The following is a 22,443-nucleotide window of genomic DNA, read 5'->3' on the forward strand; positions in this document are numbered from 1 at the left end:
TAAAAGGGGAAAGACCGGGAACTTTTTTTGAAATTGCAATGCGTGACCATACATAGATCCCGTTTTTCCGGGACGAATTTTTAGCAATAATTACCCACTTTGCTTGCTTTAATCATCATAATTGATGACAATTACCGATTTTTCTTACTTGAAAATCCTGATTCCCCATATTTTTTCCTGAGAAAACGGGGTCAGCCTGAAATCACAAGGACTAGAAGAGTATTTTCCATTCAAACAAAGCTCAATTTGAGGACTTTTTTTTATGAAGATACGAAAAAATCGGAAGTGGATTTCCGACAGGACGATTTTAATAAGGCTGATAAATCGGAAGCGTTGGCACCTATATTTTACCTATAGCTCAAAAATTGTGTGTATATGCTTTTGCTTCCGTTGTTATGGCTCCCCACTCCCAAGAAATTCCTAGAATTAAGGCTCAGAACATTGAGAAAATTTAGTAATTTCACTAAAAGATTTATTACATGTTTGACCCACAAACTTGCTCATTAATATGATCCGTAGGTCGTATACGAAACTTTTCCAGTGATTTTTCTCTTGTCTAGACTTTTATTAAAAAAGAAAATTGCCTCGTTTTTTCAAAGAAAATTAATTCATAATCTTTACTGAAATCAGGGAATGATAAAACGATTTGCATAATTTTAAAATGTATTTGTGATGAATACGATTACAAATATAAATATCCATCCCATATTTTGTCAAGTTTAACTTTTAACAACCATTTTACAACGTTAGTACAGTTTGTACATTGAAAACTGATGAGCATTAATACAACTTTTTGGAGTAAATGAGGAATCAAAATGAAATAAAAATTATATTGAATTACAACGATCGCAATTTCCTAAAATTTTTTCTTTTCATTGGAGGAAGTTAGCGGCCCTATATGGGCTCAACAGAAAACGAAATTAAAATAATTAACTGCACATACTGAAGAAAACTTGGATACTTCACAAGGTCAAAGAAGTGCCCACTCTCAAGTCAAAGTTTTGTTTCCAGGTCTTGACTAGGCAACATATTTGCCATTAATTCTAAATGGTTTATCCGATAAAAAAATATCATATACATATTGGTTGATGTGTATTAACACAATTGTCATGGGAATCGTAATATTCGATTAAGCGGGGAACTAGATAGTCTCCATGAAAGAAATTTTAGTTCCAGAGAATGTTATCAGTTTAAGCGAGGTACCCGTTAAACAGGGCCGGCTGATTTGATTTGGAATTGCATCCGATTATATTTTCTATCAAATCTTGAAAATGTGAACCTCGGTTATAACGACAAAATTTCTTCGAATCTACATTGTCGTCATAACCAAGTTCGACTTACGCGATTACGCAATTCTTCTCTCTCACCAGTTCCATATTTTTAAACACATCATGAGTGGATATGAGAAGTTTTTCTTTCCTTTTTTTTTCACATTTTCGGCACGTCTGTCATACCATGCACGTCTCTCCTAAGAGGTACCTTATTAAAAAAAAAGTTCAATTTCCAGCAATAAAAAACGAAATCAAGGAAGAGGAAATAAAAGCATAAAAAAATATGTGTTAAAAAACTCAGAACCACTAACAACATACACAGTATGGAGAAAAATAAATGGGACAAGAAGGGTTGAGAACAAAAAAAAAATTCAAAGCGAATCTTCAGCGAGAGAAGAAACAAGCGAAATAACGGAGTTCGAGCACGAAGGTCACTCGTTAACGGGGCCCCTCACTACCCGAAAACAGGTGCATTATAACCAAAGACCGAAATAAGGAAAAAAAAAAAACAAACTAAAACGGACACAGCATTTAAAGATGGTGGAAGGACGGAAAAAAAGAGAAGAAACGGGGCATCATGAGAACGAGTATTGACCACGCATCAAATCTGCATAAACGTCACCGTGCGAAAAATGCATGGAGAGAAGCGGGCCACAGACAAGACGAACTCAAGCGGCACAGTTACATAAAATTTGTTTCATTCCAGCGTCGGCTCGTAAATACAATTGCAGCATTTTGCTCGAACGATTCCGGTCATCAACGTCTCGAAAGAAAAAAAGGAAACAGTAAGAGCATCGCTGCTGTATTCGTATGGACGAATTCAAAATTAATGGAAGGAATCGCGAATGAAGACGGTAAAGACGTTTCGACGTCTCCAAAAAGGCCTTATTTAAGAATTTAAAACGGGCGTTTTTGTGTTGGACTCCTATTCTGCGATACATAAAAAATAATTTCATAAAATTGTTGTATTTGATGGAGTTACAATAAATTTTTTACACAATGTTATAGGTGCCAATTCCCAGACTTCAAAAATCTGTAGTTTCTCACGTGACAAAGCATTTCGCTGCAGAAGAAATATGTCATACGAATAAAAGGGAAAATTAAGAATTTTTCGGGTCGACCTTACGACCCGGAACATTCCGGTATTTTCCTGTAATTTTGACCCTACCGGCTTTCCTTCTTTTCTCTCTCTCTCTCTCGTTTCTTCCCGTATTTGTTATTCTTTACTAGAATCAAGATGATCATGATTTTTTCATATCTTTCAAGTGAACGCATTTCATATTTTGAACTCGTTTCGGCATTGATACCTCTAAGCAACTCCTAAACATTCGATTTTTACTTGTGAGCTGTTCCTGAAGTTTTTTTTAGAATTATCAGCAGAATGGTTCGAAGGAACACGTGTCTCCTATTTCTTGACAAACCAAAGCAAGAAGCAACAGTGATAAAATGTAGAAAAGCAAGTTGGAAAACAATAAATTACATTTTTGTACTATTTAAATCTACGTAAATCGTAAATCATAAATACACCGTGTGTTCCCTGAAATGCAAAATCTCACTTTTTTTAAATATTAATATTTTTTTGTGATGTAATAGCATTCAGGACACCTCATTTGCGTTTTAACCCCTTTACGATCACGGACGAAATATTTCGTCCAAACTGCTAGTGGAATAAATTCAATCTAGTTCCCTGTATTCTTTCTCCTTCACCATCGCAAAGCTTTATTGTAACTTTTTTCTTCCCCGTTCTTTCTGTACTCCTGTTAGTGAACTCCCACACCCCCCCCCCCCACATATAATGTATCTCTATATACGCGCAAGAGCGAAAGAGAACACATAAAGTGAGGGTGAAAAGAGATCTACTATATACTTTATCTACTAATCTATTACTGTTCCCCCCCCCCCCCGCTTTCTTTTTCTTCTATTCTTTCTTTCCACTTCTTACGTTTAACGTGCGGTTGAGTTAGAACAAGGTCACCAGATTCATCATCACCCGTCGAATAGGGATCATCGATGTTCGTTGTCAACAGCCTGTACGTGAAGGGGTTGACATAACCCCTTAAATTGGTCCCTCTGGATATTTAAATGCTTGCCAATTAAAGAGTTTTTCTTCTCTTTTTTTCGTGAAATTCCTTCTAATCGACTGTGATTCGCAGCAGTACTTCATTTCCCTACCTTTAGCCATTTTATTGGAAATTTCCAGCAATAATTGAAAGCTTTCCTAGGTTTCGGTATCACATTTGGCGACAATCGGAAATTTCTCGAGAAAAAATTATCACCCCTTGAGATAGCAAAAACTGGGGGCTTTCCTTGGGGACTTGAAATTTTTGCGAAACATAATTTGAGGATTTTTACTGAGTTTTCTATAAAGATACGAAAGAATCTGGTTTCCTGAAGATTTTGATGTCTAAAAAATCGAAACCACTGGCATCTATGACAAGCGCTTCGGTTGTGTATCGCATGTTCGCTCACATGCGATTGGCAAGAAATTCGGATGATGTGTTTGATGAATCTGCGATAAATACAAGTTTTCATAACCTTGTTCTAAAATATCGGCGTGTTAGAAAAGGAAGGGGGAAAAAAAGCAAATGGAAGGAAAACACACACACAGTATATTACTATATTCTCTCTCTTATCTGTAAATAAAAGATAGTAGGTATGAATTATATTTCTCTTTTCACCCTCTCCTACCTGTTTCTTTCCCCTCTTATGTGCATGTATATAGTAGAACCTATTTAACCTTAGAATAGTAGCTTTTTACCTCCTCATCAAGGAGATGAAAGATTTTTTTTCATAAGGTTGCAACAAAGTTTCGTGGTAATAAGAGAGAGAAAGATAGACGAGTTTATTCCACTGGCGTTGGACGCAATATTACGTCCTCGATCGCAAAGTGCTTAAGAAGTCACACATTATATAAATTTGATTTCTTCTCCCAAGAACCAAGTTTCCTTTGAAGCGAACATTCAGTGGATAAAACACCGATTTCCCCCATCACGAGGTCCTTCATCTGTCTTCGATAACAGTGCTTACCCCGTTATCTCAACAACCTGAACGATCAGCAAGTGTTTTTATTTTTCGTTTTTTATCGAACCTCCTTGGATTTGCTTTAAGTAAAAAAGTACTGATAAGAGAATTTACGTTTTATTCGTGGGCGGAAAACGCAAGAATGGACGTTGCTGATACGGCAGTAGAAAACTGCACAGTATCGCGATATTCTGGAGGTTCTATCTCTACGGGCCGTACAATGGTGATCCTCCGAGGTTGGTTTCTCACTTTTTAACGTGAATGCGAGTCGGCTTCCGTCACTTTGTTTGCAGGTAGGCAAAAGCACAAAACAAAAAAATAATTGCACATTGTAGTTAGTAGTTAAATAATGCACATTGTAGTTAGTAGACAAAAACTCAAGTATCTGCCACGCTCTTTTAAAATATTTATAATTTAGAAGCAGATGGCAACACTTCGAAAACATACACGTCAGACACATGAATACGTTAGAGATAAGGGTTCTTAACCTGTGGGTTACGGTCGTAGGGGCTTAGGATAAGGGTCGTTCAAATCCACCAACGAGTTTATCGCGAATTGGAAACCTCTTCACTGAATAACGTTGTACCATTTTCCATGACGTTTGGTAGGGGTTTTTCTTTCTTTCTCAGAATTTGTTTTTCTGCCCGGGTTTTCCTCCAGCCTCGAGTTAGTCTATCCACATAAAATATGAGATACGCCACATCAATTAAAGAGCGAAATACGGACTCTATCCGTATAGCGGATCGTGTTTGTCCAGCAGGCTGATGCATCGCGTATCACACGATCCACAAAATCCAGAACGTGCATCGGTGAATTTTCACTGTGAACACGAAAGATGAAGCGAAATTGGACATACGAAGAAAAGATGATTGAACAAACAACACAGCCAGCACGAATCGTGCCCTTAGAAAAATTATCAGCTGTCACGATAGAAAAAAAAAAGGTTTAATGACCGTTCCACTGATTTTCTAAATAAACATTAGCTCTATCCGGAAAACATGAAAAAAAAAAAAAGTCGCACGCACGATACCATCACAAACGATTTACATGCGCATTTTACGTTGAGTCCGCATACGACGATTTCCCCTCAGTTGAAATTTTGATTTCCCTCAAAAAATTCATTCAAAAAAAGTTTTTTAGGGAAAAATAAATTTTAACAAAGAATTATATTAAAAGGTTCCAGGTACAAAAGAAAATTAGAAACTAAACTTTAATTTTAGATTTCTCTATAAGTTACGGACCGGGAAAAAAAAATTCATAAATAGAAGAAATAATTTGAGGACTGGCAAAAAAAAACATTAAAATCGGTAAATAACTTACGGACTAGAAAAACTACATGAATAAAAATAATTTGCGTACCTGAAAAAAAATTCAAACACAGTATGTAGACTTTTATTTAATCAAATCTAAAATTACGTTGCTGCTAAATATGAATTTAGAGAAATGTTTTGCGGACTGACAAAAAATCACATGCACTAGCGGTTGAAGAACACAGAGTCGTACCTCTATTGTGTGTGTGTGTGTGTGAACATGAATGCAATAATAGCAATGTCTCTGAATAGGTTGTGTGTGAAATTGTAAAAAAAAGCAATAGAAAGAAACTGAAAACTCATTGCACAAGCACTATACATATAGAATACTTCGTTAAAACACAACAATAAGCATACGTATTCCCGTAATCATGAAGATCCTCGGTGTGACTCCATCTCCATTTTCTTAAAATTATACAATTCATAATCCGAAATAATACACAAAAAAAAGTATGGATTTCTTTGTGCGGGTTATAGACCAACCTCCAAATATTATTTGCAACTTTTTTCTTTCTTTTTTTTTATCCTGAAACGTTGGAATATGGGTGCCGTAATTTCCGGTAATTAAGCCGCTGATACGTATATCCCGCACAAAGCAAAATGACCAAAAGAAAAATAAGTTTCGATGGAGACGCAGCATCGTATAAGCCGCACTAAATTCTATCGAAGAACTTTGTTGTTTTTTTTAACTGAATCGAAAATAAATATGGAAAAAAAATTCTCCAAGATTTTCTGAAGTTAGGATGTAGGGAAAAAAACAAGTTTGCTACGACTTCGAATTAGCCGCTAACATTAATTAATGTCACTAAAAATTAACTTTCAAAACCAAAATGATTCACCACTGTATTACGGTAATGGCTTTTTTTTTTTTAATTCACAAAGTAATTATTTTTAGATAACGGATGATTTATAAATCGAGTGGGAAAATGAATAGAATTTGGGAGAAAAAAATTTTGTTCCAAAAAAAATATTTTAAAGAACTTGGCCAACACCCCTTTTTAATCACCTAAAATTTTATCGTCGGTGATAAAGGTAACAAATGAGAGTTTGCACGTGCGGATAATGCACAGGAAATTACGGTACTGCATTTGTTCTCTGCATCTGTTCCCTCTCTTTCTTTATGGAAAATGTACTTAAAATCACGTTTCAACACTAAAACGCGAATAAATTTTTTTGCGCAATCAATGAGATGGAAAAACGATTTCAATAACATTCAATTCGTACCTTTGTTGTCACTACTATTCGGTACTTTCTTGCGGCGAACAATCATCCATGTACGCTCTTTCATCATGACGGTATTTCTTATTTCCTTTCACTTTTCCCTCCTCCAAGAAAGAAGAGAAGAAATACCACAAAACTCAGTATCTCCTTTTTCCCTAGGATCCCTCGAACCGGTGCTAAGTCGAAAAGAACTCCAGCGGGCGCGATAACACAAATTCACCGAAAAAAACACACTTTCTCCATTCGCCTGAGAAATAATATTCATCTGTAGATACCGAAGCGAGGAATGACTTTTTTTTTTCACCTCCCTTCGGCTTTGGCGCCCCGAGGCAGCGCCGGAGATATTGAGAGAGCGAAAAAACTGCGCTTGGCGACAACACAACTTTATCCGGTCGACGGCGCCGGAAAATGGGTTTTTGAGTCCATCAGAACTACTCAGAAATGCACTCCGTTTGATTTCTTTTGGCATCCGATGAGGAATATAAACGACGACGACACACACACACACACTCCGATGTTGAATAATTAAAATAACGAAAACTTCGCACTTTTCCAAAAAAAAAAAGGGTGATTAATCGAATTTTGTTAAACGGGATCCCAAAGAAAAACAATAATGTTAAAATTATCGATAACCTTTCATTTTAAGCACTTGAACGCCTTCAAATCCGAAAGGCTGTCAAATAAAAGATAAAGATCGATAAGCAAACTCCTGTGTCATCAGACAGAGAACACAAAATTTTCTATTTCACATTTATTATTCAAGCATTCTCCCACCTCTAGATTATATTAGGTGTACATTACATACGCAGGGTGATTCAAAAATAATCATCGGGTTTAAAAATATAACTTGAAACACATGAATTATAGTAATGTTTAATAGGAAACGGGGTATGAAGAAGCAAAGGTTAAATTTTCATTCCCACACAATTCAATACTCCAAAAATGTTTTGTGTTTTGGAATATGCGACATCTTTATCGCTTGTTTCAGTGCAACGAACGTACCGATGAAAATATGAAGCACTGTCAAGTCAGACGAGCCTCTAAGGCAGGCATCTTCAACCCGGTGCTCTCTGAAGAACCAAGGGTGATCGACGCTTGCGTCCGATTTGGTGCTCGCGAGCACTTGATCAACGTACCTTGTACAAATTGCATTCAAGGATGGGAACTAATCCTAATTTCATGCATTCTTCTGTCTTTTCTTTTGATGATACGTACAGGCAGTGCTCGCGACTATGAAAACGTTGAAGACCTCTACTCTAAGGTCGCCTGATCTCTTACTGTTGGTGGCTTTTTACTTTGGGGGTTTCATTAAAGACGCTGTTGTGTACGTGCCTCGACAGCCAGCTACTTTGAATGTGCTCAAGAACCAAATTACCACCGCTTTTACAAAACATCAATGCTGGCATGCTTTATCAGGGATGAAGAGTGTAGACTTGTGCCGCGTAAACGAAAGGACATATGGAACATTAGTGGAAATGTCTCCGCTGCTTACAAGGTATTATCAATTTTGCTATCTGTAATAGTTTTTGAAATATATTACTTTGAAATCGAATGATTATTTTTGAATCACCCTGTACACTGACGGCGGTATATACAGGTTATCCCCGTAAATAGTTCAAAAATTCATAAAAATTGAAGGAATTCATACATTTGAATGAGGTTAGCAAAACAGTTATTCTCACGAAAGGGGACTTTTTTTTGATACAGATAGAAAAATTAGAATAAATTCTTGTGAATAGAGAGAGCTGAATGAAAGCAAGTCATTGGAAATAGGTAAATCAGTCATAAAATGCACGGTGTACGATTAACAGCTCATTTCTGAATTTACTCTGGCGCATCATACGGTTTCAATTGTGATGTTGACATTGGTGGATAAAGCACTATTGGTGAATTTATTTTACCTCAGTCACCAATCACAGGTTGAAGCTTTACGAACGTTTCGGACACAGAAAAGATTGAAGAAAGGCTCGGGTCCAATTACAACTTTTGTGCAGCGTCCTCCACTCCACAGACAAAAAATTTCATTTTTTTTCCGAATCAAAAGAATCCCGTTCGTGAGAATAAAGTTTTCGCAAACCACGTTCAATTGAAATTCTTTCAATTTTTGAGTTTTTAAACTATTTAAGAATTTATGGGACGACACCACCCCCCCCCCCTCGTTTTTCAAGACTAGTATTAAAAGTCCTCCCAGCAGGTTAACATCATTTTCTAAATTATAATAAACAATTTATAAGTTTTTAATAATTAATTTTGCCCCAAGTATACTTATAGACAATAGAAAAAACATCAAACACAGAGATCTTCAGCTAAACGTAAGAGTACCATCCATGTATACGCCGCACACACAGGCACATCTTCCGTCTGGTTCAACTCTAACAAAAAAAAAAGATTTACTTTTACGCCATGAATAAATGCATATTAGGAAGTTCGGTGTTTGCCTAATGGTCACTATCACGAATCAACTACGAATACATATTTTAAAATCAATTAAAAAGAACTGATAAAGTATTTGAAAATGCAATCTAATAATTATTCTTTCTGCTGTGCTTTTCTTCTGCTATTATTAAAATTGCCTTCTTCTTTATGAAAACTAACATATGGGACGCATCAACGTAAGCTCAAAAATTATTTTAGAAAAGCTGAGAGCAGCTTTTGTCTCAAATACTATGGGCTCGTTTAATGAATCATTTATTTAACGAGAAATATTACAGTTCCATTCAGAGTATTTTTTTATTTATAAATTTCCATTTATCTAAATTTGGTGGACACGCATGAAGTTACTTAATTCGGGCAATCATTCTATAAAGGAATGAATTTAGGTACTGCATATTACAATATCAGATTTAAAATATCTCTGAACTATCTATCTCATGCATGGTTTTTCTTTTAATCCACCAAAAAATATTATGATATATGATACATGTAAGCTGCATTACTACCTCTATTAGAAGTCCTGGCGTTTGAAATGGTTTCGGGAAAAAACGAATTTGACATCATTTTGTTTGGCTTGCATAAATTTTACTACCCGCTTTACTTTCGTTGGCGAAAACTGCTGATACACAATGTGATATCTTAGCCAGAGTATTTGTAAATTTAGTTGTTTTCTTTAAATAGCCATCATCAAGCACCTCTGGCACAAAGCTTTAATAATCAATAATAAGGGACAACTTATCCGTCCTTATGAGGCCAGCGTGCCAATAGGGTGGTGATATTGTTTTGTAAATCGATCAAAAGAAGCCAAAGCTAGATCGAATGACGACAATAAATAAATGTAATTACAGGAATAAATCAAAAATAAAAATTTTTGTGCTACTCATAGTATACTGATTGAAATTGTTCCAATTTGAATAGGCCTAAATCTATTACGATGAAAACTGCACCTTCATTTCCACGATGTGTTCTAGTTCTTTTTAAATTTCTATCACGCACAGGTTCATAAAGCTCGGTTATAACGACATCGAAGATTCCATGATATTTTGTCGTTATAACCAAGATTGACGTTTTCAAAACCTTTTTTGAAAGAAAATTATAATCAGGCAATCAAATACTGCGCATTAAGTTTTCATTTCTTTATGATTAGGGTAGTGTTTCTCAAAGTGCGTCGCGAGGAACTGGAAACAGTAGTCTAATGTGCGCCTGCTCAGTGCTTTAAAGAGGTGGTCTCCCTACACCGTTCTGGGAAGCCGTGAATAAACGATGACTAGGAAAAAAAACCACGGGTCGAAATGGTTTGATATAATCATCATCATATCAGATCTGTCCTGCGGCTGGTTCCAAGGCCGTAGCGAGGGTGTGGGACTTGGGGGTCTGGTCCCTCCCCCCGAAATGTGAGAAAATGGCCCAAAAGAGAGGTAAATGATGGCCAAATATATTGTTCTATCGCTTTGGTCCCCCCCCCCCGAACAAAATTTCTGGCTATGGGCCTGACTGGTTCGCCCCCACGTTGAACAGCCGCCACTCATCTAGGCTTTGTTTTTCAGTTTGTTATAGCGGCACATTCGGCGTCATTTAATAGCGTTGAGATCCTGGTGACTCCAAGGGAAAAGACCCAAGGGCAGCCCTGGGTCTTTTTCCTTCAATAATGATCACTGAATTAGAATGACCGATTCATTATATATTTATGGTCATATTCATTATGTATTTACAGTCATATTCATTATATATTTATAGTCATATTCATTATATATTTATAGTCATAATCATTATATATTTATAGTCATATTCATTATATATTTATAGTCATATTCATTATATATTTATAGTCATATTCATCAAAACACAATTTATAAATTATGCAAATTATCATCATTCCTGATTTTAGCGCAGATTAGGAATTGAAGCAAGACTCATTGAAAAAACTGGGCATATTAATAAGAAAAAGTCGAGAAGGGCAAAATACGGAAACGTTTTGTATTGTGGTGGTCATGTCAATCATCAAAGAGGCCATGTCAAATCATGCGCCACGCATTTAATAAACCTTTTTTTTTAACGTTAGGTGTAAACGGAACAGACGAAAATTCCCTGGCTGTGATTAGCTCTAATCTAAGGAATTTCTTGGAAAAACTTCATTGAGAAACAGAAACAAGTAACAAAAAAATTGTCGTTCTATCCGAGGTGATTACTTTTCAGGGACGTTATAAGCAAGGCTCACTAACATTTTCCATAGGAATCAATTCGGACCGTCAATTATTGAAGTTAGAGCCGAGGTGTCATCACAACTGAGGTCATTATAACCGAATTTAACTATGTTTAAAAAAAAACAAATCTCAGTAGATTGAATATGCTATGAAAGTAAACTTTTCTAGCCACTTAAGAAACACTGGGAAAAGTAAAAGAAGCAAAAGGGAATCAGTAGAAATTCATTCACAGAGCAGTGTACCAGGAGGAAGAACACACAGGAAGCCAACATCTCACAAAAGACGTCCTCGCACAAAAGACTATAGAACAGGAAATGGGGGAGGGCATTAGAAGAAAGAGAAAACATACACTCTTCAATACAGGAATACCATTTGCTTGAGACAAAAAAAAAAAAAAAATTACACAGGCATCCAGTGAGAGAACTTTAAAACAACAAATAGTCTCGAGAGAGATAATTACGTCGGATACGATCCTTCCGGAGATCCGCTGCCAGTACGTATTTCTCTTCACTAACCCCTTTTGTTTCTTTGGTTCTGGTATTGCAACAACAGAAATGAAAGAATATGTGAGTAATGGTGTTTCTAAAGGCTTTCTTTCAGAACAGATGTGTGGAAGGGGGGAAGGAGAAAAGTGTGCGCTTCGGAGAAATAAAAGAAAAAAAGCTTTTATATGAATCACAAACAAAAGCATGATTTGAACCGAATGGGACTTTATATGTGTAAGTTTCGAAATCAAATAAATATTTGCCAACGATGGCAAAGTATGATATATATGATGCCACATCTTGAAATATTTCAAAAGGAATGAAATTCAATTTTCAGTATCAATTCTGGTGGTGTGTGTGTTATTTAGCGCAAATAAATTTATAAATGCTGTATCGTTTACAGCGATAATGCCATAAGCGATACAACGGCAACATCAGCACGAACCTCGTAAAAATTTGAATTTCAGGTTTTTCAACCAATCGTTGTAGTGTGGGTCCAGTATGAATTCGGCCTAAGAGAAATGTGTGGCAATGCACTGCCAGGGCCGGACTTACGAAGATTGCAGTCGCACTGAGCAGTAAAACGGACACGTTGATTCAATTTCGACTTCAGCAGATCAAAACACCCCAGCTTAACAAAATTTGTCATCATTATAATCTATAAATATACCTAATTCTTGCGTCTTATCAACAAACACGCCCACGCCCTCTGTTCCAGACCATAGCTACTCCGTATATTTTCACTCTAATTTTTGTTACGATATATTCCAGGTATTTGGGTAGGTGTAAATTGAAAATCGCTATCCTAGGATCATGAGAATCAACCCAATATGTTTCGTATTTTCTTGTAAAAGAAAATCAATGTAGGGGGTCCACTAAAGATCCTGGCTCGAAAAGAACGGCAAAAATACAGGCCTGAAGCAACTCCTTTCTGTATATGTACACCAATAAGATATGAGATTATATTTTCGGCATAGTAACGTACCGGGAAAAAAATTATAGAATTTTAAGCAGAGACTGTTCACCAAATGAAGTCAAAATGAAATACGACTGCATAATAAATAAATGATGTACGAAAACGAATAATTGTATCTCAATTCCATTTTAAGGCACAGTGTGGAGCGGCATTATTCGCAGCTAAGTGCGGCCCTGCCCCGAAGACCAGAGTTTTTGACGGAGGCATTCGAGCCGTCTTTTGGAGAAGTTCTAAAATGATATTCATAAAAAATTCATGATGAAACAATAATAATAGGATCAAGCAAAGAGCTCTCTCTCTCTCTCTCTCTCTCTTTCAGGCAAAATTCCAATCACACATCTTCTCACGGAGAAGCCACGATTACTGATATTGAAGAAGGCCGCAAAATATCGAAGCTCGGCCCCTTGTTTTTCGCTTGCTCAGGAATAGGGCTGACAAGAACCGAGTGATCGAGGCAGAAGACCCAAGATAACGTTACGAAGGTGTGTACGTGTAGGAAAAAAAGAAAATCGACTCGACATGTGGAAAGAGATTTTCGTTGTTCATCCTCCGACTGAATTCCTCTGATTAAAAGAAAAAGAATAGAACAGAAACGCGATTTACGACACGCCGTGAGTAACAAACAACTACACTTGATACTCTAGCTGCAAAAAAAAGAGACACTGCTGATGCTGACAAGAAACCCTTAAAATTGCCGTAAATTTCGAGTAGCGATCTTTTAAAAGTCCTTTATAAAGATAAGGTGGCTGTGGTAAAGAGACGCCTATAAAAGCCGCTTCCACCGGAATTTAGAGTTTATTTTCATAAGTCGACAACATTCCAGATAAAACGGAATCTTCCATCTCGTCATCTTCCTACGCAGGTATATTATACAGGGTGATCAGCGAATAAGCCCTTATTTCAAAATTAAATATCTCTACAACAAAGATCAATAGAATTATGCGGTAAACAGTACGTTTATTAGCAAAACTTTAAGAATGCTTTACAGAAATTTCGAAAATTTAGTTGTTTTTTTTTTATTTTAAAATTAAAAAAAAAAACAAAAAAACTGGAGATTTTGGGGTTCCGAAAATCCTCATTTGTGTGAAAAGAAACCACTGCATTCGCCTAAAGTTACTGCATGGGCTGCGGTATGCGCCAGAGGCATTATCGGCCCCTTCTTCGTGCGAGAAACGATTACTACTGAACGTTACGTTACAATTTTCGAACAATTTGTCAGCACACATGGCGCATACCGTAGCCAATGCAGTAACTTTAGGCGAGTACAGTGGTTTCTCTTCACACAAATGAGGATTTTCGGAACCCCAAAATCTCCAGTTTTTTTTTTTTAATTTTAAAAAATTTAAAAAAAAACTAAATTTTCGAAATTTCTGTACAACATTCTTACAGTTTTGCTAATAAACGTACCGTTTACCGCATAATTCTATTGATCTTTGTTGTAAAGATATTCAATTTTGAAAAAAAGGGCTTATTCGCTGACCACTCTGTACCTATTCTCTGTTCGTCGCCGCTTCCACCTCTGGCAGATAAAGGGGAATCCAGGACGTTTGCATCGCATGATCAACATTATCATCACAAACACCTCAATGTGGGGCCGTTCAAGTATATGTCAGCAAATTTTTAGTCATTTTTGACCCTCCCCCCCTTGTCAGCAAAATTTCATCAGCACTGCCCCCACCTCCTAACGCATATTGGTGGGATCAGAAACGTACGCGGGGAGGGGGCATGGGGGGGGCTGGTGCATCCCCCAGACGAAAAAATATTTTTTAATGTAAAAAACATTTTTTAAAAAATTAAAAATTCGAAAGAAAATACCTTTATATGCTATTATAATCGATTTCTGTTAATTTCAATGCTATTTGAAGGGTAAGAACGCAAAATTTATCTTTAAGAAATTCATTGCGACCCACCCTTTAAGCCATATATGGTAAACCTTGACCAGCGGACCAAATGTTGCACTGAAGGTTATCTAATGTGGCTTGCCCCTCAAAACCAATTTTATAAAAATGAACTAAGTGGCACATTCATAGATCACTTAAGTAACCCGCAACACAGTTCCAGAACATTTAAATGATCCGTGGCACATTTAGAGATCCCCATGTGGCACAATTTAAAAGCGGGCCCCCCCCCCAGTGCTGTTCCACATCACTCAAGTTACCCGCGGAACACACACACACACACACATTCCCAGATTATTTAAGTGTGATCTGGCATAATTACGGGTCACTCGAGTGATGCATTGCGCAGTTCCAGAGCACTTAAGCGGTCCTGACACATTTCCAGGGCACTTAAGCAGTCCCGACCCATTTCCTGAGCACTTGAAGGATCCGTGAAGCATTTAGAGATCGATGAAGTGACTCTGTAAGGGTGATTTATCATTAGGGAGAAAGTTCAGGTGCTCACAAACTAGCGAAAGATTTTTCTCATTTTTGGCGGGCCGAGTAAGATGCCATTAAAAATATTTCACATTTTCATAAAGGATGGTTGATGACGTAAGCATTATCCAAACCCCCCCCCCCCACCCTCGCCACCAAAAGTCAGCAAATCGGGAAACCCCCAATTGATGCTGACGTAAAACTTGAATGACCACTACAATATTCGAGAGAGAAGCCTAAAAGCTAAATAATTAAGACGACACGACACCCCGTAAAAGGAAAAAAAAAGGATTGATAGGATACACAGTATATTGCGTTGAGACATAAATGTTGAAAAAAGTTCACTCGAGCGCCATATATCATACGGAGTAAATAAAATAAAAAAGTGCCCACATAATATTTATTCATTCACACGAAGAGTGAAGCAACTTTCGGTCATGGTGGTGGGGCACGTGAAAATTGCTTATGGGCATCCGAAAAAATATATTTCACGGATGAAAGCCACTCCCGTAATTGGAACTTCAACGAACCTCGAGAAGCAAATATGCAAATGAGGTGACAAAAAACTCAGCAATGTAACGTGCCTCATGCCAACGTCGCGTAGACTAAAGGAAATGATAGGGAAATTGGATAGATAGTAACAGATAGGCAATAATCGAATTTCACACATCGGGAAAACCATTCAATGCCAGTTTCTTTCAACTCCGTAAGATAGATAGCAGTACTTGAATGCAAACATGAAACTCTTACATAAATTCACAGTTAGAGTTCACAATAGTGATTAATTTCAAGCTTGTCGTGGGGGGCCATACCTACAGAGAGACACTAACTTGGTTGAGAGAGTGCTTGTCGGCACACAAACCGGAATCTGAAATACGGACGCACTATGTTCACACCCTAAGGGGCAATTCCAGGTTGTGGGAGTTTTTCACTAATAGGGTTGTTAATAAATGGAATACCTTACCTTCGGGGGTCGTGAATTCTAACACAATTAATACGTTTAAAAAGACGTACGATAACCATCATGGGATAAATCGAGAAGCTATTTATATTACAATAAGACAACCATAACCTTTTTATGGGCTTTGTATTATATAGTATTAATTATCCGTTGTTTCTTTCGTGACATATGCTTACATTGGGTTGCTGTATTTTGGTTATATTTTGATATCCATATTTTTTTATGGGTATAATTCTTTCAGTCACCTGGTTGAGCAATTTGCCCCTTGTGGCCATTGTATTTGTGTTTATATAACATGCAACCTCTTCGGAGGTAAAATAGTAGTAAATGTGACGGCAAGAGCGGAGCTGTGTACGGTTGTTAAAGTAGATAGACACGATTTTAGTCAAGAGATCAATACAATTATTAGTATTATCAGTCCATGGCATAGGCCGAGATAGGCTTCACAATCTGGGCGAGGGTCATGATGATGTCAATTCATATATATGTATAACCATTAGATAAGTTGGCCCCACCTTTAAAGCTGGAGGGGGGCAATGACCTTAGTGTTGCCAACCTAATTATTTTCCAACTAAATCGGGGGGTTTTGTCGGTCATTTAATTGGAAAAAAGCGCACCTAGCAATTTTTCTAGTGTTTTCCAAAAATGTTTCCAGTGTACTTACTAGTAGGCTATTATTAAATCACGTGAAAATAACGGAATGTCTCGGGAAATACGCGACGTATTGTCATATAAATAATGACAAAGTTTGTTGTTTTAAGCCCGGTTTACAGTTGTTTTCGATGAAGAATCTGGTTGGAAAAATGTTCTGACTGTTGGCAAAACTGAATGCCCCGTATCTCCGTCTATGGTACTCTCTCAAAGAAATAAATTTAATTTATACCCATGGAACGGGTCCACCAAACCAATGAACCTCTTCCCTAAGGCATCTGTATAAGGACTTATTCTAGTGGCTGTACCTCCCCCTATCGCTTGAAGATGACATTTTCGTCCATATGTTATATATGGTTCATTCAAATCATAACACAGTATCCGAAACTTTGTTCTATTGCCTTGCTTCGTGCCCACTTCTTGGAAGAAAATAATTTTTTCTCGCTACCGCTTCTTCCCCCCTTCCTATCATTCCCGAACCCTTTGAGATCCTATACTTATTTGACCGAAAATTGTAACAGAACTCTACCGCCCGGTACATTCCATCACCTCCGGAAAGTGCGGGGAGGGTGGTCGCTCATTTTAAGAAACACCAAATAAAATGGTCTCTCACATCCCTGAAAACTTGTAAGAGTTATTTTACGGAAAGCACTAAAATCTCCAAGAGAAAAATTTTGAGGAGGTTATATTAAGCAAATGGGATAACTTGAATGTTATTACATGGCAAAAAAAAATGTACTGCCAATATTTAAAGTATGAGATGTTACACTTCAGGGAACATACTGTATTTATATGATTTACGTAGATTTGAATAGTATGAAAATGACATTTATTGTTTGCCAACTTATTTTTCTATCATTGTTGAAGAATGCACAGCAATATGTCTTCTCCACACATGGTATTTCCCTCCAAAATGCAAGGGTCAATACTTATTCTTGCTTGGCGTCAGGAAATAAGAAACGTGTACCTTTGAGGCATTCTGCTGGTAATTACATAAACTTAACGAACAGCTCACAAGTGAAAATCGAATGTTTAGGAGTTGCTAAGAAGCATCTACGCCGAAAAGAGCTCAAAGTACATACCTTTATTTCAAAAATATAAGAAACTGATGTTGCTTTTTTTGAGAGCAACACTCCCAAATAGAGGGTTAAATAATTGGAAATCCGCAAACAGTTCCGTTTGATACAAAGCTATCAAAAAATGATTTATTTCCTAAAAATGCAAAAACCGATTTTTTTTTTTTTTTCTGTATTTAATATATGTAGCCTAACTTACATTTAACACATTTTCGGCATAATTCAATTGGTCATCAAACAAACTGATATTGCTACTTCATACTTCATCACCTCCGTATGCTATATAAAATTCGAGTCAGATCCGGTAGTGCGATAACCACGGATTATTGAACGCATTTAAAAAATGTGGAATTCCAGGAATCCTACACGGATTCTCATCATTTTAATAGGAGCCTCAATTACCTCATTTTGCTCTTCCTGCCTATATGAATCAAGATTAAATATGTACGTATAATCAGCTTACTTTTTCATCATTTATTTAATGATTTGCTTTTTGATGTCTCTAAGTAATGTCGACTAAGGCAGTCGGTTTACGGTCGAGAACCAAACTGGAACCGGCAGCACAAAAACCCTATAAACGAGAAGGAAGGTCGCAACGAAAGCGATGCAATCGGTGTCTACTTTGAAGTGAACGCAAGCGTAAATAAACTTTTTTTTTTTCCTTCGAACGTGTATGAAGATAAGGAATTTGATCTTCCAAATGTGGTGATCATCGTCATTATAGACAACGCATCAACGCCTCGCAACAAACGCGCTCGTTCCAACAACACCACTATCAGGCAGTGAATAAATAGAACGCGAAATCTATCTCTGAAGCTGTCTTAACGGCTGCGCGTTAAATGCTAAATGAGGAGAAAAAAAATTATATTTCTCGTATACATGATGAGACAATTTCCTAGTTCAAGCGCTGACAACAAACAAGAAGAAATTATAGAACAAATACAATAACAATTGAAGAAGAGAACGCGGAAAAAGAAACAACGGCTAATTAGGAGACATGATTATAACCTCACCACTCGATTTCCACATCCAGGCTCGACCTCTAGGAGCACACTACGTGACTTTGATGTCCATCACCGCGATGTTAATTAAGGCACCGTAAGGCATTCCTGTTAACAGGAAAAAAATTATAGTCATTATAATGTTTCTAACATCTTGTACGCACGCATACAATAACTGTACATGAATATGAAACAAATACACGAATCAATGCACTGATCAGAAACAAAAAAAGAAACAGGTACTCGGAAAGTTTGGTCGATTTACCTTAGATACAAAAGCGATAACTGTAATGATCATTCGAAACTGTTGTGAGCAATTTAAGAAAAATGCATACATTGTACACCGCTTAATGTGATCACATCTGGGGTTTCAGATAACAATAACCGATTGTTAACTATATCCGGGAAAAAAATCCTGGCAGTAAGTGCGATGACCGTTTGGTTTAACGGGACAGACTCCATTTTTCTATCCCATCTATATAACTAGCTCCAAAATATTGAATCCTTTTTTTCCCCCGCATATAAAAAGAGGATTTCTTTTCATTTGAACTAACTTTTTTTTATTAAGAAATTATGAGGCAGAATGGAGAACTGTGGAATTACGATACTTTTTTTTTATTATACATATTGTACAGATCCCTTGCAAAAGTCTTCAGGCCGGGGAACCGTAAATGTGGTCAGTTGAAAGAAACTGACCAAGAACTGAAGAAAGTAACTTTTATTGGCCCTATATAATGCCTTCACTATAGGAAAGCCATTGCAAAAACAGCGCTACATGGATCATAGAAGCTATTATGGCCCGATTAGAACATTGGGGACCGAGTGCGGAAAGTTTCATCACCAAAAGGGTTTTCTGACATTCCCACTAAGTTTTGCATGTTGATAAATATAGCTTATACGGCACGAGTCTCGTCCAACCATAGCTTCAAAATACGCAACAGAAAAGAAAAAAAAAAACTTTCAACGAAAAGAAAAAGATAACACAAACCGAATTCCTCATACCTATAAACGAATTTTTTCCCTGTGTTATGATAATGGTCCGTTCCATATTTTGCAAAAGTGATAACAATACCCGAATGATAGCATTATCAACGATTCAAAAAAAGGATAGACTATTTCCATTAAGGATTAATTACACTGTAAAATCCACATGTTCGTGAAAAAAGGGGACAAGGGGGGCGATACACAAATCAGGTTAATGACAGCCCTAAGACTGATTGTCCCAAACATAAAACAAAAAGTAGATCACACCACAGAAAGGATTAATGAGCAGATCTTGTCTTCGCGGCACTTTGGAACGATGAAGGATAACTGGCAAATTGCTTCTTTTTTATCTTTCACCGACACACACAAAAAGCGTGCTTCTCTTCAAGAAATATATAGGCCTACCTATAGTCGTTCGTCTCGGATCTGATAACGACGACGCAAACGCCATCAATTGCCTTCGAGGGGGGAAAAAATCAGATTTATCTACCTTCCACTCGAATTACAATTCTTCGTTTCAGATCTTATGATGCTCTTGTGAACATCCTTTATTTCTGGAAAGAATAATAATTTTAAAAAAAAGGCTTCGCGCTCCAACACGAGTTACAATCTTCAGCAAATTTTCAAAGAAAAAAACATGCGAATTTTTTCTTTGAAACTTAATTAATTGCAATAGTAGGCAATTCTACCTCGATAAAAGTTGCAACTTAATTAGCACTTCACACAAAAAAAAAGAAAAAAAAATTAAAAGGAGGAAAATAAAAACAGCAGCATTCGAAGTGCTTCAAATCTCCTTGATTAATTATTACTCCAGCGAACACGCTGGCAAAAAATAATTCCGAAATTTAGGAAAATTATTTCTCATGTGTGCAAGAAAAAAATTTCTCGAAAATGATACGATGACATAAATCGTTTGAAGAAAAGAAAAATTCTGATGAGTAATTTTCTTTTTCTTAACATGTCGGTACTAAATTACCGTCATTGTTTTCCACCTTTGATGTGTTAAAGTTGACCATAATTTTCCAAAGCGTATCAAATTTTTAAGAACTCCGAACTAAAGTTATTCGTTTCCAAAAAAAATTCTAATAACTTGAGCTGGAAGTTGGATTAGGAGTATAATGTGACACGTAGATTGAAAATGCAAAAAAAAAAAAAAAATGCGTACCATTATCTCTCTGAAAATTGCCTGTTCCAAGACGGTAAGTGATATAATTCATGAGAATTTTGTAAAATAGGAAGGCCGGCACAAACTGGCACACCTTTCAAATAAATATTCTTTTTTCCCACTGCCTCTAACAAATGCAAAGGCCACAACAGTCAAAATGCCCAACGAGGTGGCTGAAAAAAGATGTCCATAAAATGCGGATGTCAAATATAATCAAAATACAGCAACCCAATATAAAAGTATAGGTCACGAAAGAAAAACTAATCATTAATACTATACGCTACCCAAAACAAGATTATGGTTGTCTTATTCTAGGTATGGATAACTTCTCGATTTATCCCACTATGCTTATCGTGCTTCTGTTTAAACGTATCAATTGTGTTAGAAATCATGACCTCCTTAGGTAAGCTATTCCATTTATTAACAACCCATTAAAGAAAAACTTCCTGCGACCCTAAAACTTGGAATTTTCCCTTCACTAAAGGGTACTGGACGACAAGTGTCCTGTACACATTTTAAAAATTACTAACGAATCAACCAATTCACTCATAAAAGATGCAGTTTAAACAAAAATACTTATCATGGTCTAGAATTATTTTCTTTCGGTATAATTTAAAAAAAAAAAAAAGCTCAAATTTCACACACAGGGGGCGCTGTAAAACTCGACATACCACATAAAATGTAACGCAAACAGTGCATAATTAATGTTTATTGCAATATTTTCGTTTGATAAAACTACCACATTTCAATACGAGAGCCCTTTTAAGCTTGGGCTACATCCAAACGGATGAGAGGATGGTCATGTTGAAATATGGTAGCTTTGTGCAACGCATATTGTCATAAACATTAATTAGGCTATGCACTGTTTGTGTTATATTTTATGCGTTATGTCGAGTCGTTTCATAGCACCATCTGTTAGTGAAATTTGAACTTTTTCTTTTAATTTACCAAAAAAAAAGAACTTTAGGCCATTATAAGTATTTAGGCGCAAACCGTACCTTTTTATGGTGCGGTTTGCGCAACCGCAACAGCAATCAACATTGGTTGATTTGTTGTTAATTTTTAAAATGCGTCCAGGACCTTCTCGTTCACCCTGCATTATTTCTTGATACTATAATGCTTAGCTTTCTAAAAATTGCACTATACTGTAAAACCCTCTCTTTTGCGGACGCCGGCTAATCTAACGGCGGGTACGAGCACCGAGTCCCGACTTTTGAAGGACCTCGAAAAACCCCAAATTTACTTTTTTCTGATTTATATAATGGGCCCCAATATTTTCTTCTGCACCTCAACCGACCTCAATCCGCTT

The 22,443-nt window shown here is 36.7% G+C and overlaps 1 protein-coding gene across 3 annotated transcripts in view; it reads right to left on the reverse strand.

Moving 5' to 3' along the window:
• Positions 1 to 22,443, reverse strand: part of LOC149064948 (phosphatase and actin regulator 2-like) — a 139,868-nt gene that overhangs the window by 80,570 nt on the left and 36,855 nt on the right. For 2 of the 3 annotated variants that reach the window (XM_089255519.1, XM_089255520.1), the window contains exon 2: positions 18,998 to 19,093. In XM_089255519.1, coding sequence (XP_089111645.1) covers positions 18,998 to 19,013 — 16 coding nt within the window. In that variant the 5' untranslated portion in view covers positions 19,014 to 19,093. Of the gene's footprint in view, positions 1 to 6,826; positions 7,158 to 18,997; positions 19,094 to 22,443 lie in introns of those variants that run through there. The other variant, XM_089255518.1, reaches the window with a different exon arrangement.

This window comes from Pholcus phalangioides, unplaced genomic scaffold (assembly GCF_987345545.1).
Source record: "Pholcus phalangioides strain wild (caught in Gottingen) unplaced genomic scaffold, Ppha-v1.0 ptg000042l_1, whole genome shotgun sequence".
In the NCBI taxonomy this organism is placed as follows: domain Eukaryota; kingdom Metazoa; phylum Arthropoda; class Arachnida; order Araneae; family Pholcidae; genus Pholcus; species Pholcus phalangioides.